General features: G+C 35.0%; 2 protein-coding genes across 2 annotated transcripts; both read left to right on the plus strand.

The window, feature by feature from the left end:
- Nucleotides 1-10,186: 10,186 nt before the first annotated feature.
- On the plus strand, nt 10,187-12,328 carry LOC113752561. Its single transcript, XM_027296672.1, has 2 exons — nt 10,187-10,303; nt 10,581-12,328. Exon 2 carries the CDS (start codon nt 10,598-10,600, stop codon nt 12,326-12,328), a length of 1,731 nt encoding a protein of 576 aa, XP_027152473.1. The 5' UTR covers nt 10,187-10,303; nt 10,581-10,597.
- A 934-nt stretch (nt 12,329-13,262) lies between these two features.
- Nucleotides 13,263-14,422, plus strand: LOC113751463 (putative late blight resistance protein homolog R1A-3). Its single transcript, XM_027295486.1, has 2 exons — nt 13,263-14,052; nt 14,187-14,422. Exons 1-2 carry the CDS (start codon nt 13,712-13,714, stop codon nt 14,203-14,205), a joined length of 360 nt encoding a protein of 119 aa, XP_027151287.1. The 5' UTR covers nt 13,263-13,711; the 3' UTR covers nt 14,206-14,422.
- Nucleotides 14,423-15,902: the final 1,480 nt, after the last annotated feature.

Consider the following 15,902-nt stretch of genomic DNA (forward strand, 5'->3'; position numbering starts at 1 on the left):
GGTTTGAGGCTTGGATAAAGTCTGTAATGATTGTGATATTCTATTTAATATATTATCTGTTTAATGAAGAAGAAATTAAAAATAAATTAATAAATTTACTAATAAATGAAAAAGATCAAAGTTCTGAAGATGATTATTATAATGATATATCTAGTTCAGATAATGAAGAAAATTGTGATTGTAGTAATACTCCAAAGTATATAAATGTAATAACTAAAAAAGAAGATAAAGAATTTTTATTAGATATGATAGAAAAAATAGAAGATCCAGTAGCTAAAAAAGAATATTTAGAAAGATTAAAAAGTCTAATTATTCAAGAAGATAAAATGCCAAAAATAATAGAACCTTTTAGTATTTCGAAATTAGTCGATAAATATCCAAATATAAATATAATGAAAAAAGAAACTACCAAAGATCTTCAATCAGAAATTAATAATTTAAAAATACAAGTAAAACAATTACAAAAAGAAATTATAGATTTAAAAACAAAAGATTTAGAAATAGAAGCAAAATTAACATTATTAGAAAATCAGCCTTCAACTTCTAATTCTAAAACAGAAGAAATAAATATATCAGAAAAACCTACAAATGAACTTCAATATATAAATATTATAGAAAGAATGACATTCCAAAAATGGTTTGCTTTAGTAACTATCACAGTAGAAGAATTTAAAGAAACATATGTAGCTCTAATAGATAGTGGAGCTGATACAAGTTGCATTAAAGAAGGAACTATTCCAACTAAATATTGTGAAAAAACAAAAGAGAAATTAATGGCAGCCAATGGAGAAAATTTAGAAGTAACATATAAATTTACAAAAGGATCAATATGTAATAATGAATATTGCATTAGACATAATTTTATAATTGTAAAAAATATAAATTGTGATATAATATTAGGAACACCCTTTTTAATTCAAATATATCCATTTTTTGTAAGTCATGAAGGAATTTCAATAAATATAATGGGAAAAACGATTATATTTAAATTTCTAACCCCAGTAAAACAAATAGAATTACAAATATTACAAACCTCTTCTATTTATAAAACAATAAATAGTATTACTAAAGTACAACAACAAATAAATTATATTAAAGAAGAGAAATCTTATTTAAAAATTGAGGAACAATTAAAAGAAGAAAAGATACAAAAAAGAATTTTAGAACTAGAAAAATTATTACAACAAGAAGTATGTGCTGACATTCCTAATGCTTTTTGGGATAGAAAACAACATATGGTTGAATTACCCTATGAAACAGGATTCAATGAGAAAAATATTCCAACTAAGGCTAGACCTATACAAATGAATTTTGAACTATTAGAATTTTGTAAAAAAGAAATAAAAGCATTAATAGATAAAAAATTAATAACCCATTCTAAATCACCATGGAGTTGCGCTGCATTTTATGTCATGAATCAAGCAGAAAAAGAACGCGGAGTTCCAAGATTAGTAATAAATTACAAACCATTAAATAAAGTATTACAATGGATTAGATATCCAATTCCTAATAAAAAAGATTTGCTTAATAGATTATTTAAAGCAAAGATATTTTCAAAATTTGATTCAAAATCAGGATATTGGCAGATATTAATAAATCCCAAAGATAGATACAAAACAGCATTCACAACACCCTTTGGACATTATGAGTGGAATGTAATGCCATTTGGATTAAAAAATGCACCATCAGAATTTCAAAATATAATGAATGACATTTTCAATCCTTATAGTTCATTTAGTATAGTTTATATTGATGATGTGTTAATATTTTCTGAATCATTAGAACAGCATTTTAAACATTTAAATATATTTTTAAAAATAGTTAAGAAAAATGGATTAGTAGTTTCTGCACCAAAAATGAAATTATTTCAAACAAAAATAAGATTTTTAGGACATGACATATATCAAGGAACAATAAAACCAATCAATAGAGCTTTAGAATTTACTACTAAATTTCCAGATGAAATAAAAGATAAAAATCAATTACAAAGATTTTTAGGATGTTTAAATTATATAGCAGATTTCTTTCCCAAATTAAGACAAGAATGTTCTATATTATTTAATAGACTAAAGAAAAACCCAAAACCATGGACAGAAGAACATACTCAAAAAATAAAATATTTAAAAGAAAAAATAAAATCTTTGCCATGTTTATGTTTACCACATCCTAAAGCATTCATGATAGTTGAAACAGATGCATCAGAATTAGGATATGGGGGAATACTAAAACAAAAATTAGAAGAGTCAAAAGAAGAGTATGACTGCTCCCTCCACAAAATTACACAGTATGACTGCTCCCTGACCATACTCAATGTGAGGTATGGATGTAATTGGAACCGTTGATCCTCCTGCTTCAAACAGGCATCGATTTATTTTGGTGGCAATTGAATATTTTATCAAATGGGTCAAAATTGAGTTTTACAAGTACGTGACTAAGAAGGTGATGACAGATTTTCTAAAAAAACACATCATTTGTCGTTTTGGCGTGTCAGAGACATTAATCACCAACAATGCAAAGAATCACAATAATGACATGATGGATGATTTATATGAACAGTTCAAAATCAGGCATCGAAATTCTACTATTTATAGACCACAAATGAAGGGAGCTGTGGAGGCAGCGAATAAAATTTGAAAAAGATAATCCGTAAAATGAACGAAAAATATTGTGATTGGCATGAAAAGCTCCACTATGCATTAATGGCATATAAAACTTCTATTCGAACTTCTACTGGGACAACGCCTTACAACCTTATGCACGGAATGAAAGTAGTTTTGCCAGTTGATGTCGAAATTCCTTCATTGCGCATGTTAATGGAGACCAAACTGGATGAACCTGATTGGATTAAACAACGTCATGAGCAGTTGTCTTTGATTGATGAGAAAAGATTAAATGTCATTTATCATGGTCAGTACTATCAAAAGAGAATGATCCGTGCTTACAACAAAAAGGTCAAACCGCGACTATTCGAAGAAGGAGACAAATTGTTGAAACAAATTTTGTTAGTGCAAGAGGAGGCCAAAGCAAGTTTGCACCAAATTGGCAAGGCCCTTTTATCGTCAAGAAGGTATTGCCTGATGGAGCACTTGTTCTCGCAGAAATGGATGGACAAGTTTTTCCTCAACCGATCAATTCAAATATGTGTAAGAAATTCTTCATTTGATAAATGAAAGTTTCCTTTTAGGGTTAATGTGAAGAATGGAATGAAAGTCAGGCCTTCTTCCTTTCCAATTAAACATTCTATCCCTAGTTTTTCCTTTTGAACTTTCAGAATAAATTATTTCGTTTGGCAACCCCTGAGGATTGCAAATCTCACACTGGGGCAAGGTTGAGTTGAAAGAAAAGGGAAGAAAAACCTCAAGAGGAACAAAAGAAAAAGAAAATTAAAGAAAAGAACCTCAGTTGGGAATAAACTGGGCAATTTTAGTTTAATCCTAAGTAGAGTTAATATGAAAATGCGACCTCAGGTGATTTAAACACTTATAAAATCTGCTTTCAAGCTTTAAACTTTTCTTAGCACCTCATCTGACCACATTACGAAAAATTGAAAGTCCTGACTTCCGTTCTTTACATCACATTTTTCAAAAAATTTTGTAATCACATAGCAAATGATGTCAATACACTTTTATCAATTTTGCAAGGGAAGGATTGTTGCACTGATGTCATCATTTCTTAAAACATATTTCTGAGTTGATAAAGGCTGTCGGCGAGATTTGTTCATTAGGTGAAAATCCGAAAGGGCGCCTTTTCAAAAACAAGAAAAATAATAAAAAAGGGAAAAAAAGAAAAAAGTGAAAAAAAGAGAAAAAAAGAGAGAAAGAAAAAAAGAAAAAGAAGAAAAGAGGAAGAAAGAAAAACAAAAAAATAAAAGAAAAAGAAAATAAAAAAGTCGGTGTAGCCTTAGTGAAAACCCGAAAAGGTACTAAGGTAGGGTTTTATGAGGAAAAATGAGCTTGGAATTGAATGGCTGGTGACTCAGTTCATTTGAATTTCTCTTCACATTATGATTTTGTTGCCAACATTGAACTCTGGAGGGACGATATCCAAGGGGTCAAACGTGGCATTTTGTTTGAAATCAAAAGTGCTTTGATTCATCAAACATAAATTGTTGAGTTTACAGGTTCATTTTTCTAAAATCAATTTTCTTTCAATAAAAGTAAATGGTTGTTTTCATGTTACTGGGATTTTTATCTTTTTTGTGTAAGTAAAATATTTTTTTATGTGTTTCATGGTCCCATTTATCTTGTTGGGTTTATCAAATGGCAATTCCTGTGATTTATTGAAAGTGCCTGGATACCAAATGTCATATTTGATTAGCATTAGAAGTTAAGAAAACTTGATACAGTTTGCAGAGCAAAATTGAGTTTTCGCTACATCGGAGAAGAGAGTTAAAATACTCATGTTTACACATTTCGTGAAAATGGGATTGATCGGATGGTGGTGGCATTATCTGTCATTATGATTATTTCTCTTTTGCAGGTCCAAATGTCCAGTAACATCACACTGGAGCAAATTTTTTAGTTATCTGTCTCCATCAAAATCTTCGAAGTTTTACAAAAAGCATTCTACAATAATTTTTTAATTTTATGGTTGGCTTGGGTTTTATCCCAATGACTAATTTTATGGCAGGCTAGAGTTTTATCCCACTGATCAATTTTTACGACAGGCTTGGGGTTTATCCCATTGACCTTTATATGCTTGCTTATTTCAGTTCGCAGCAGAATAATAGGTTGGTATTTGGTGTCTACGTCTTTGTCTCGAGTTTTTTTGAAACTCAGATAAAGAGGAGTAAGCTGTAGATACCAAAATTTTAATTTAATTTTTATTGTTATTTAACCAAAGTTCGTAAAATGATAGTTAGCTATTTTTATTGAATTAGGTTCATCGTTTTTTAAAACATTTTTTGCATTAAATTTCCGAAAAAAGAAAATTCTCACGAAAATTTATTTTTTAATCTTTTTAAATTCAATTTTTTCAAAATAAAATGAAAATTGGCAAGGCAAATCTCAAAAAGGAATTTAACATTTTTGTTTACTCTAAATTTTTGCCATGAAAAGTAAAATAAAAAACAAGAAAATAGATGAAATGCATGCAAGACAACTAAGTAGTTGGAGGGAATATTAGCCATGTGTTTTTGTTCTTTTGTACACCACAACATTTGTAAGAGATTAGGTGGCAAGGATAGCTATGGAGTTTTGGAGGAGAAAAATCTGGAAAGAAGAGGAAAAACCAGGGGGAAGCTTCGGACAGGGAAAAAAGGAGCTTCGGGGCAAAAAAAGAAAGAAAGGGAGAAAGGAGAAAAAAAGGGGGAGAAAAAAAGAAAAAGAGAGGAGGAGGGGAGAATATGGGGGTGATCAGAGAGGAAAAACAGAAAGGAAAACGAAATGGAGAAAGAATAAAGACAAACGAGAGAAAATCAGGGAAGAAAGGAAAAATTTTTCTGCTGGAAAAATCTTCAATTAGGCTGGTCGACCTAGCCCCTTTCCCAATCAATTTTTTATCTTGATTTCTAGTTTTTTGAGCGATTTCTTTTTTTTTTTTTCTGCACTATCACTAGATGTAGTAGAACAACCTTTGTTCTGAAAAGATTAGGAAAAAATGTCCCCAGCATTTTCGACTTGTAGCCTAAAGTCTAGACCTTGCCACTTCTGAAATTTCTGCAACAAAGGTTTTGGCTTCCAGATTCTAGTTTTGAATCTCACTCTCCTCGGATTTCCTGTGTTTATTTTGCATCTCCAAACATCAAAGGTAACTCTTAATCCTTCCCTTGCTTGCTGCAATCCACATGCAAAAAGAGTTAAACTCATTAAACAAGGACCTTGTTAGATGATTTCGTCATGAGTTTTGCACTTGCCTTATGCGTGTTATTGGGTCTGATGCATCTATTAAAAGATGAAAAAGCTGGAAAGTTGATGTAAAGTCCACCAATGTAGTTTTTATTTATCTCTGCAAGTTTTGTAGCTCATGATCTGAGTCATGTTTTTGGGGATTTGTTTGGAATATAAAAATGAAAGTTGTCTGTTTCTCTTTCTGCTTGCAAACCTGAGAAGAAAAGGAAGAGGGGGGTCTTGAGCCATTAATTTCATGTTGTTACGTTGTTTTTCTTGTTGGGTTGAAGTTCCTATGTTAGTTGATGAATCCATGGGCTTCGTTTAAATTTGCGGTTAATTTTCTTGTGCTTGAATAAGAGTAGCTAGTGAAACCCAGCAAGTTGTAGCAGAAGGCTTCTTCGGACTAGATGCATGTAGTTTTCAAAAAATTGCATTTTGACCATCGAATTTTTGCTTAATTCTACTATGACCAAAAAATATGGAAAAATCAATCAATTTTACCATTTTGAAATTCAATCATTTTCTTATGTTTTAACCATGTTTTAGACAAGTTTATTTTCTGATTTTAGGAGATAATTAGAGCTTAATTAATTTTTAGAGCTTTATTTTGCTTTGATTTCGACCCCTAATATTTGTGATAATTATGATTTAACCTCAAAAACTTTCTCAATGTTTGCAATTAGGTCCCTGGCAGATTTGATTTCTTAAATAGAAGTTGTTTTTCTTCTTTAATTATTAATTATATTTCATTTGAATGCTTCAATTGATAGACTTCATGCTTATGTCCATTTCTTTATGATTTATTTATTAATTAAATTGATGTCTTGATCATTTTTGTTAATTTTGGAGTTAAATAGGGCAAATCCAACTCCCAATAGCTACTACTTCAAGGGAGGTATCTTCTTGTGTTATTTTAAATTCTCTTGTGCTCTTATGTGTTTTTATGTGTGTAATTGCATGTTTGTGAGTGATTTTTCTTTTAATTATTCGTTTTATTTGTTTTAAGTTTCATATATTTAATTTAATTTTGATGATTATTTGAGAGGCATTTAAATGCCAAATTGTAATAGATAGGGGTTCAAGACATGTATTTAGATACACTATGTAATAGATAGATTTTAATTTTTACCAAAAGTGTAATTAGTTAGATAAATATAATAGTTAGGTTATTATTTCATTCTTCTCCCGTAGATTGTAGTTAGGGTCTCGAATGTAATAGTTAAGTCTTTATTTGATTTTATTTGCTTGTGTGCCTGCATGCTTGTGTGCTTATGTGTTTACTTGCTTTCATTAGGGTTTTGCATTTAGAAATTATGCCTATATGTTATGTATTCTATGTGCATTATGTGTTTACTTGTTTTAATTATGTTTTATATGATTTATTTAGTTATAATAAATGCATGACACCACCACACTAGTTCAACGCTAGTTGTGACCTTTCTCCCCGACTTCTCACTAGTCCAACGCTAGTGAAGACTTATAGATATGGACTAATCCAATGCTAGACCCTTAGGGATCATCTGTGAGGACCCGAATTTTTACTTATTTTAATCTTACTTTAATGGCTTAATTAATTATTTATCCACCCGTTTTCTCCAAATAATTTATTTCAACCATTTTAGACCCAATTGCATGGAACTATGACTTGCTTATATTTTTAAAATGACTCGTTTCAAAATTTAATTTTTGAAAGCTCGTTAAGTGAGAATAGTGAATACGCGTTTAGAGACAATAATCGATTCGAGAATACAATAAGCTTGAAAAATTGGAGACTTGTATATTAGTTTTAAAATAGGTATTTTTATGTTTAAGTGTTCAAGTGTTAGATAGTTATACTATCGTTATAAGAATTTCTTGAAAATTCCACTTTATCGCGCACAAATCGGAAGTACGCGTCTTTACGCGCGCGATCAATTGAGGGACTTTAGACTAGGGATGGCAATGGGGGCGGGTGCCCGCGGGTGCCCGCCCCGCGGGGGGCTCTCGGGGCGGGGGTTGGGGCGGGGGGTGGGGCGGGGGCGGGGGGGAATTTTTTCCCCCCGCTTAGAAACGGGCCGGGGGGTGGGGGAGTATACCCCCGCCCCATCCCCCGCCCCGCCACCCGCAAAAAAAAAAAAAAAATATATTATATAATATTATATATAATTATATATAATATGTAAGTAATTAGTTATAAACTTATGATAATGATATTATTAGTTAGATGTATTATATAATGTATATTAGTTTATGTAATATAATTGATATTATCATTTATATGAATAATTCTTACATGTCTACTAAATAGAATTTATTAATTAGTTATACTAAATTTACTAATACATTTATACTAAATTTCTAATTACACTTAATAGAATAACACTTTTTTCTCAAAAAAAAGCACAAACACAATAATGAATTAGTGATTGCATTTGTACTAAAAGTGAAAACTTGACTATTTTAGTTATATTTATTTCATCATATTGGATTGTATTCAAATAACTTATGTTTGATTGTTTTTATGAGTTTCAATTGTAAAATTACAATGAATAATAATTTGGTGATGTGTTGATATTTTAGTACTTGATTATTTATTAAAATTTAATTATAATAAAATTATTTAATAAAATTTTATTAACCCCGCGGGGGCACCCGCGGGGGAAGCGGGGCAAGGCGGGGCGGGGCGGGGGGGGGAGCGGGAGGCGGGGGACGGGGCGGGGGACGGGGGGAACTAATAGGCAACGGGGCGGGGACGGGGGAGGGGTCCCCCGCCCCAACCCCGCCCCGTTGCCATCCCTACTTTAGACCTTTATTTTAGACCATTAAGAGTGAATAATAATAATATGATTGGAAGTACATTAGAGGTTTAGTGCACAAGTGAAACAAACCTGAGAGAAATCGAGCACGAAACGCGCGCGTACGTGCGGGAAAGAGAGTTGACTTTTGAAACGATTTAGAGCCACACATTTCAGCTTCTCTTAGAAGCTTCATTGCAGGCCAAAACACTCTCCTTTCTCTCTTATTCCAGCCGTGCACCCTCAAGGAGGAAGAAGACCAAATTCTTCTTCATTTCTTGCTTCAATCCTTCATCAAATCACCTCAAATTTTACGTACAACTTGCTAAACACTTGGTGAACAACATTAGCTAGGAAGAGAGCTTGCTTTCCACGGTTTTGTTGAGCTTCAAGAGGTCAAAAATTTCTGTCTTGCTCATCCAAAGAGGTAATGAACGATCAACCTCAAAAATCTTAGTTTATACAAGTTATATTACACTCATGAGCTCTTGGATTCTCATGGGTAGCTTTAAATTGTTAGAAATTTGGTGTGTGGGCTCTGCCAGCTCATGTTATCTGTGTATTATAATATTAAATTTTAAGCAATAGAGTGTTTTAATAAAATTTCTCCATCAATCCAGTGAAATATATAAAATCTGAACTAGTTTGATATGCATTCAGAAGAGAGAGAAGCCTAGTCGAATAATGAAAAAGACAAACAGATTTGAGTTGTTGTTACGAGTCAGTTCTATTCTAGTACCCAAATCTGCAGTGAAAACCTATACATCTCAACCAGGGTTCAGGATTCAAGAAAGAGACATAGGAAACAGAAACAAGCTTCTGCTTAGAAGTTGGCTTGCAATATTCAGCTGTGAGAAATGTTGTATCATTCAGAAAAACAAACAAGCTCCAAATTTTCAGTTTGCAATACGGTTAGTATGGGTGGCCTATGCCATTGCTTCTCTTTTGTAAACGCTGTAGCATCTGCTGTGCTTCCAAATTAAACAATTGCAGGCTCGAGATTTCTGTAGAAAAAATGTTCGTTGATTATATGAATATGCACTTTAGAAGAACTATACAAGGGATTTCGAACGTGAATATGCACCGGATCATTTGTATTTTCCTGCTATAATTTTGTTTTGGATTCAGTCACAAACTGGAATTAGTAAACTTAAAGCTCCAGCATTTGACGGTCAAAGTATCCCACAAATTTCAAGCACTTTGAAACAGAAGTTGCACAGTTCATATTTACGAAGATCTATTTCTCTTATATGAATTGTGTGCCAGCTCAGGAGAAAAAAGAGGAAAAAAAAAAAGAGAAAAAAGGGTCACTTACTTTTAACCTCAAAGAAAAAAAGGAGAGATAGGAAAACTTGAATTATTTAATTTACACAAAAAATCGATACAAATGCAATTTACAGTAACTAATTCAAACTACTTGGAGTGGGTAATAGTTCTTGCCAAATTGTTCCTTTAGGAATGCAACTAATGCAAGTGTCCTACTCCCTTAGCAGGGCCCGGTCCAACTGTTCTGGGACTCCTAAATATTCAACTTTTGTCCCCTCAAAGAAAATTGAGAAGAAAAGAAATCAAAGACGAGACGTTTGGCACTTGGGGAGACTTGGCTGCTTCATGTTCGTTGACCACCAGTTCTCATCGCCGGCTTTCTTCTAGCAATCGTGATACCGATCATCAAAGTCCGTTCCTCCTCTGCTGCTGGTAAGCTGTAGCTTCTCTCTCGCATTCATAGTTGTCAGGCCCCGGTTTTTTTGCTTTCTCCTACATGTTAGTATGCTCTTTTATTTTTTATTTTTTCCGATTCATTCATATTTACTTATTTAGTATGCTCTTTCTCCTACACTTTCTTTTGCTTTGTCCTAGGTGATTCATTCAAGTTATTTTCTTTTATATTTACTTATTGCAGTCCGGTTAAATCTTTAAATCCAAACATGAAGGGTGATTTATTTGTTAATTTGCTATTGATTACATCGGGTAGGATTGACGGAGGGAAAGATGGCTTACGATGACGTTGTTTATCTGTTGGTGGAGGAGGTGGACGAGTTAACTACTATCCTAGGCAAAATACTGAATATCAAGGTATTGCAAGCCAAGTTATTTATAGAAAAAGTTGTTGCGGTCATCAGAGTATTGGAAATGGAAGGACCCCCAACTTTGCCGGACCAATTAGTAGAAGATATTGCACCTCTTGCATTGCCTGTAGGAGATTTTGCTCGGAGAACTAAGCTACTAATTACTTCACCGTTATATGATGAGTATAGAATGAATATTCGTCGCGGCTGGGAACGAATGCTATCAAGAGAAGTGCCAGAATTAGTAGAACAGATTGGTTTAAATGAGAATAAGCTGGAGAAATTTCTTGATGAATCTGACTTCTACAGCTCCTGGGAAGATTTACGCCACAATTCAGCCTTCCTACCTTGTCGTGACGCGGTGATGGATCTGCTTCAGTCTTGTCGAGAACTCAAAGACGCCATGAACTTTTTCAGTGAAGTGGGGACTGAATCAGCTTTTCTCTGCCAACATCTAAAGTTCTTGCGGAGCTTTGCTGAGCTGTGCGGGCGTTCCAATGAATGGCGTTGTCGCCAATTTGTGAAAGGCATCATGGATGTTGCTAACAAAGCTCTTGAAGCGCTGGAATGTGCAGATGGAGATATTCTTAGGTCAGGGATGTCGGAATTTGTATCAAATGTATATGCTTCAGCTGCGCTTCTAACGGAAAATTGTATTGAGGAGACGGCCAAGAAATTTTTTGATGGGAAAAATGGCAAGCGATTGGTTTTGTTGGAGACTTTAGAAATGCTTCATTCCTTCACGGAAGAGATTGATACTGCTTGTGGGAAACTTGGCAGCGAAGATCATCAATCGCATAACGCTTCATTTGGAAGAAATGGTTTTCCTTCACTGTCTGTGATTCGTGAGAAGTTTGCTAGAGGAGATCTTCCTTCACTGCCGATCACGTATTATCTACGTGCTTTTCCTTTAATTGAAGGAAGAAAAAGAGGGAGAGTTAGTGTTAGGTCTGGTATCAGGCGACCTAACAAACAGGTTCATTATCTGCGTGCTTCTGGAGGAAAAAGAAGAAGAGTATCTAATATCATACTAGAGCTGCAAATGAATCGAATTGAATCGAGTTTTGATCTAATCGAGCCGAGTCTCGGCCTAGTTTTATCAAACTTGAACTCGAATTCGAACTCGACAAGCTGCCAATCTGAATATCAAGTTCAAGGTCAAACTCTAGCTCTAATTCGAGCTCGTGCGCTCGAGCTCGAGCGAGAGCAAGAGCGTGAGCGAGAGCTTGTGCTCGTGCTCGAGCGCAAGCTCGAGCTCGTGCAGCTTGAGCTGGAGCTGGCAATCGAGCTCGTGCAGCTCGACCACGAGCGCGAGCGCCAGCTCGAGCTCGAGCTCGAGCTCGAACTCGAGCTCGAGCTCCAGCTTGTGCTCGAGCTCCAGCTCGAGCGCCAGCGCGAGCTCATGCTCAAGCTCGAGTGCCAGCACCAGCTTGTGCTCAAGCTCAAGCTCGAGCGCCAACGCGAGCTCGTGTTGCTCGAGCGCCGGCTCGAGCTCGTGCTGCTCGAGCGCCGGTGCCAGCTCAAGCTCGAGTTCGAGCTCGTTCGCCAACGCGAGCTCGTGCTCGAGCTCGAGCACAAGCGCGAGCGCGAGCTCGAGCTCGAGTTCGAGAGCGAGCGCAAGCTAGCTCGAGTTCGAGCTAGCTCAAGCGCTTAAAAAAGACTTGAGTTTGATGTTGATCGAACTTAAGTCGAGTTTTGACTCCAACTGCTCATGAGTAGCTTAATTTTTTTGCCGCCTTAAACAAGATCTAACAAACAGGTTAATTATCTACGTGTTTTTCGAGGAAAAAGAAGAAGCGTTGTTAGTGTTAGGTCTAGTACTAGACTGGTTAAGCGTCAAGTTCCGACAATGATGACAAACTATGTTAATAGAACCAGAATGTATGTGGTATTGCTGCCACAAATGGAGAAATAGCTCTAGAATGTATGCGCTGCTGCTACCAAGAATGGAGAAATAGCTCGTGAAGAGTTTTGCGAAGAAGATAGAGCAAGATTACTATATTCACGGTATGGGTCCGTTGATCACCAAACCACTAAGAGAGCTTTTAATGAGTTATTTAGACCTTTGGCTCATCGAATAAATATTTTGAGTTCTCTTGTGTTTTAGTAATTAAATGCTTTTGGGACTAGAAACACTTTTTTATAGCTTTTATACTCTGTTTCATGGTGAAACTCTACTCTTTTGTCACTGCTCTACTTTGTGGTAAAATTCTACTCTTCTTTCGTCATAAATCATGTAATCTGGTGTCTGTTCTCGTTGATCATAGTTTTCTAGAGAATTGCTCAGAACATGATCAGCACAGCTTTGTACTGTCCAAGAGATTAATCTTCCCCGATTTTCAATTGTTGAAGCATTGCAGGGTATTTAATTTACCAACAGATACCTATGTAGATTCGTGCATGTTAAAAAGAATACATAGTTACTTTATTATGCATTTTCTAGGAAAGAAAGCGGTGTGCATTTAGAATAGGTACAAAAGTTATTTTAACCTTGGCGTACAAAAGTTTCTAGGTTTTTATATTATTTTTTCTTTTGGTAAAATAGTTTCAAGATACTTGCTGCAAAATGTCCTTGTGATATACTAATGCAAATGAAACACCTTGTTAAATTTTGTTTCTAAAAGAAAACAGAAATGCTTTATGATGGACACTTAAGAATGCATATATTCCCAGACCAAGAACTGCGCAGTAGCAGTAAAGAATTTTCTATTTGAAATCCATGTTAGCTTGAATCCTCAAACTAGGTAACCATTCCTGTACGTCTCGTTGATGCGGGTTTTGGTTCCCTAGGTTTGCATCAGAATTTGGTAATAATATACGAGGATGTTAAAAACTTTCGTGGTCATATAAACATAGCTTTTCTTGGCCAAGTTTCAGTCTCCGGATGCAAGCCTAGAAGGGGGCACCATCTTACAGGATCTTGATCTTCTAGGCCAAACCAAGTGCTTCACACCTTGATAAACTATATGTGAACGTGGGAACACAATGCAAGAGAAAATTTATTTAACTAAGTTGGAGCTATCAACCATGGCAGAATATGACCTCCATTGCCTCGTTACCCGAACTGGAGGTGCTCAAACTGAAAAATTATGCTTTCCAAGGGCCAAAGTGGGAACCAACTGAAGGGGGCTTTCGTGTTTTGAAGCACTTGCTGGTTGAGAAGACTGATCTAGTGTCATGGGAGGCCACAAGCAATCACTTTCCATGTCTTGAGCATCTAGTTCTCAAGTCTTGCAAGTACCTGAAAGAGGTTCCCTACGGTATTACAGAAATTTCTACCCTGAAGCGGATAGAGTTGCACAACTGTAGTGAATCTGCAAAAATTTCTGCTACAAGTATTGAAGTTGAAAGCCTTGATGTTGTCATCAAAAGCGATAGGCAAGTCTTTATTTGCATTTAGAATCACTTTGATTGAAACTTGAAGTTTATATTGACGCACCATTCCTGCACTTGCATTTCCTGACATTGTATGGATTGCCTGTGTCTGTGATGCCTCCAAAATCATGTCACAGATTTCAGCACTCAGCATAAAGGGAAGCTTTGAGCTGCGGCTTGCAATTTCAATTTCCCAACTGATCTGGAATTGCTTCTTGTCATCCATCTTGCTGAGGCTATTTGTAAATGCTGCATAAGAGAGTGGAAGGCCAGCCCCTGCCCCATTGGATGAAAGCGTTTCAAGGTCTTGGCATGTACCTCATTTATTTTATCTTGAAATTGATCTGAGATTTTCTCCTAGTCCTAGGTAATGATTGAGCAGGTAGCTACTAATACATCTTGTTGAATGTGAATGGACAAGAATCAAATGAATCCCATTTGGTTCGGAATGCTTATATTTTTGACATTGAATAAACACAATCCCTTAGTTCTTGTGGTACCTCCCAAGTGAACTGATATCAATTTTTACTTGTTTTATTACTCATCTTGATGTGTTTGAAGTAATCATCTACTGCATGTAAACAAAAATTCGTCAAACTCTCTCAATGTTCGCAAGATTGCTTGTTCCCTTGCAGGATATCTTTTAATCTTTTATAGGGTTTTACATAAAAAAGTTAATATGTTCGTTTAACATCACCTCCTCTGTCTCCTGATCTTTGTGTCAGCAATATACACTATTTAAAGCTGTTTGATTTTGAGAAACAGGTTAAAAATGGTTTAGCATTACTTATTTCTGTTGTCAATATTCATTCCACGAGGTCAGTCCCAGAAAAGCGAGCAGGCATTTCGGTTTCAGCTCCTATTACAATGCCCAGTGCATCAGCAACCAAAACACATCAACTAACATTTGATTAGTTTGAGTTTGGGGTTTTGCTAAAAAGGCACTACTACCAAAACTAAAAGATGTTTTGTAGCATTATTTATCGTGGGTACACAATTTCATATTATTTTCTTGGATTGTATCAAGAGTACAATAGATAAGTTGGACATTTATTTATTTCTTATATATATATATATATATATATATATATATATATTTTGACTATGATAAGTATTTCGGGACAAACAAAAATCATATAAAAGGGGACATAGGGAGTATTATTTGGACTTCGATCTTCCCATGTGTCTTGGTTGGTGAATGCGATCATTACTTGAGCAAACAGTTTAATCTACAGCGTAATGCACCATGGGGCTTGTTCTTGTCTGATGATTTCACTTGATTACTCTCAGTTCTTTAATGTTTTTGTTTGTGTTTATATCTAGATATTAGATTTCTTTTTATTAGCCAGAAAAAATAAAAGTCCATACTCTACCAAGGAGGGAATAGTTCTAGCTAATTCCATTTATTCTTTTTTAACAATCACTTTCCATAATCAACTCATGTAATTTCTAAATTGCAGAGTGAGTGTCCAGATGAATTGGTTAAAGTTATCAAGGAAGTTGTGAATAAAGCACTCGATGCTGTAAACCGTCCAAAGGAAGATCGTCTTGTCTCATGGTTTCTTAAACTTGAACATGAATTACTAGGTTATTCTACGAGATCAAGAAATGCCGAGAAAAATTCCATTGACGAGATGGCCAAGAAGTTTTTTGATGGGAAGAATGGCTTGCGCTTGGTTTTGTTGGAGACGTTAGAAAAGCTTCGTTCCTTCACGGGAGAGATTGATATGATCTGCGAGAAACTTGGTAGAGAAGATCTTCAATCGCAGAATGCTTCGTTTAGCATTTCACAGCCTATGACGTATTGTCCTCCTTATTTTCCTTTATCGAAAGGAAGAAAAAGAAATAAAGGA

Source organism: Coffea eugenioides, chromosome 11, assembly GCF_003713205.1.
Source record: "Coffea eugenioides isolate CCC68of chromosome 11, Ceug_1.0, whole genome shotgun sequence".
Taxonomy (NCBI): Eukaryota; Viridiplantae; Streptophyta; class Magnoliopsida; order Gentianales; family Rubiaceae; genus Coffea; species Coffea eugenioides.

What these genes read in the sequence shown, in the direction of transcription:
- LOC113752561 (XM_027296672.1), top strand. Translation starts at nt 10,598, where the DNA reads ATGGCTTACGATGACGTTGTTTATCTGTTGGTGGAGGAGGTGGACGAG.
- LOC113751463 (XM_027295486.1), top strand. Translation starts at nt 13,712, where the DNA reads ATGACCTCCATTGCCTCGTTACCCGAACTGGAGGTGCTCAAACTGAAA.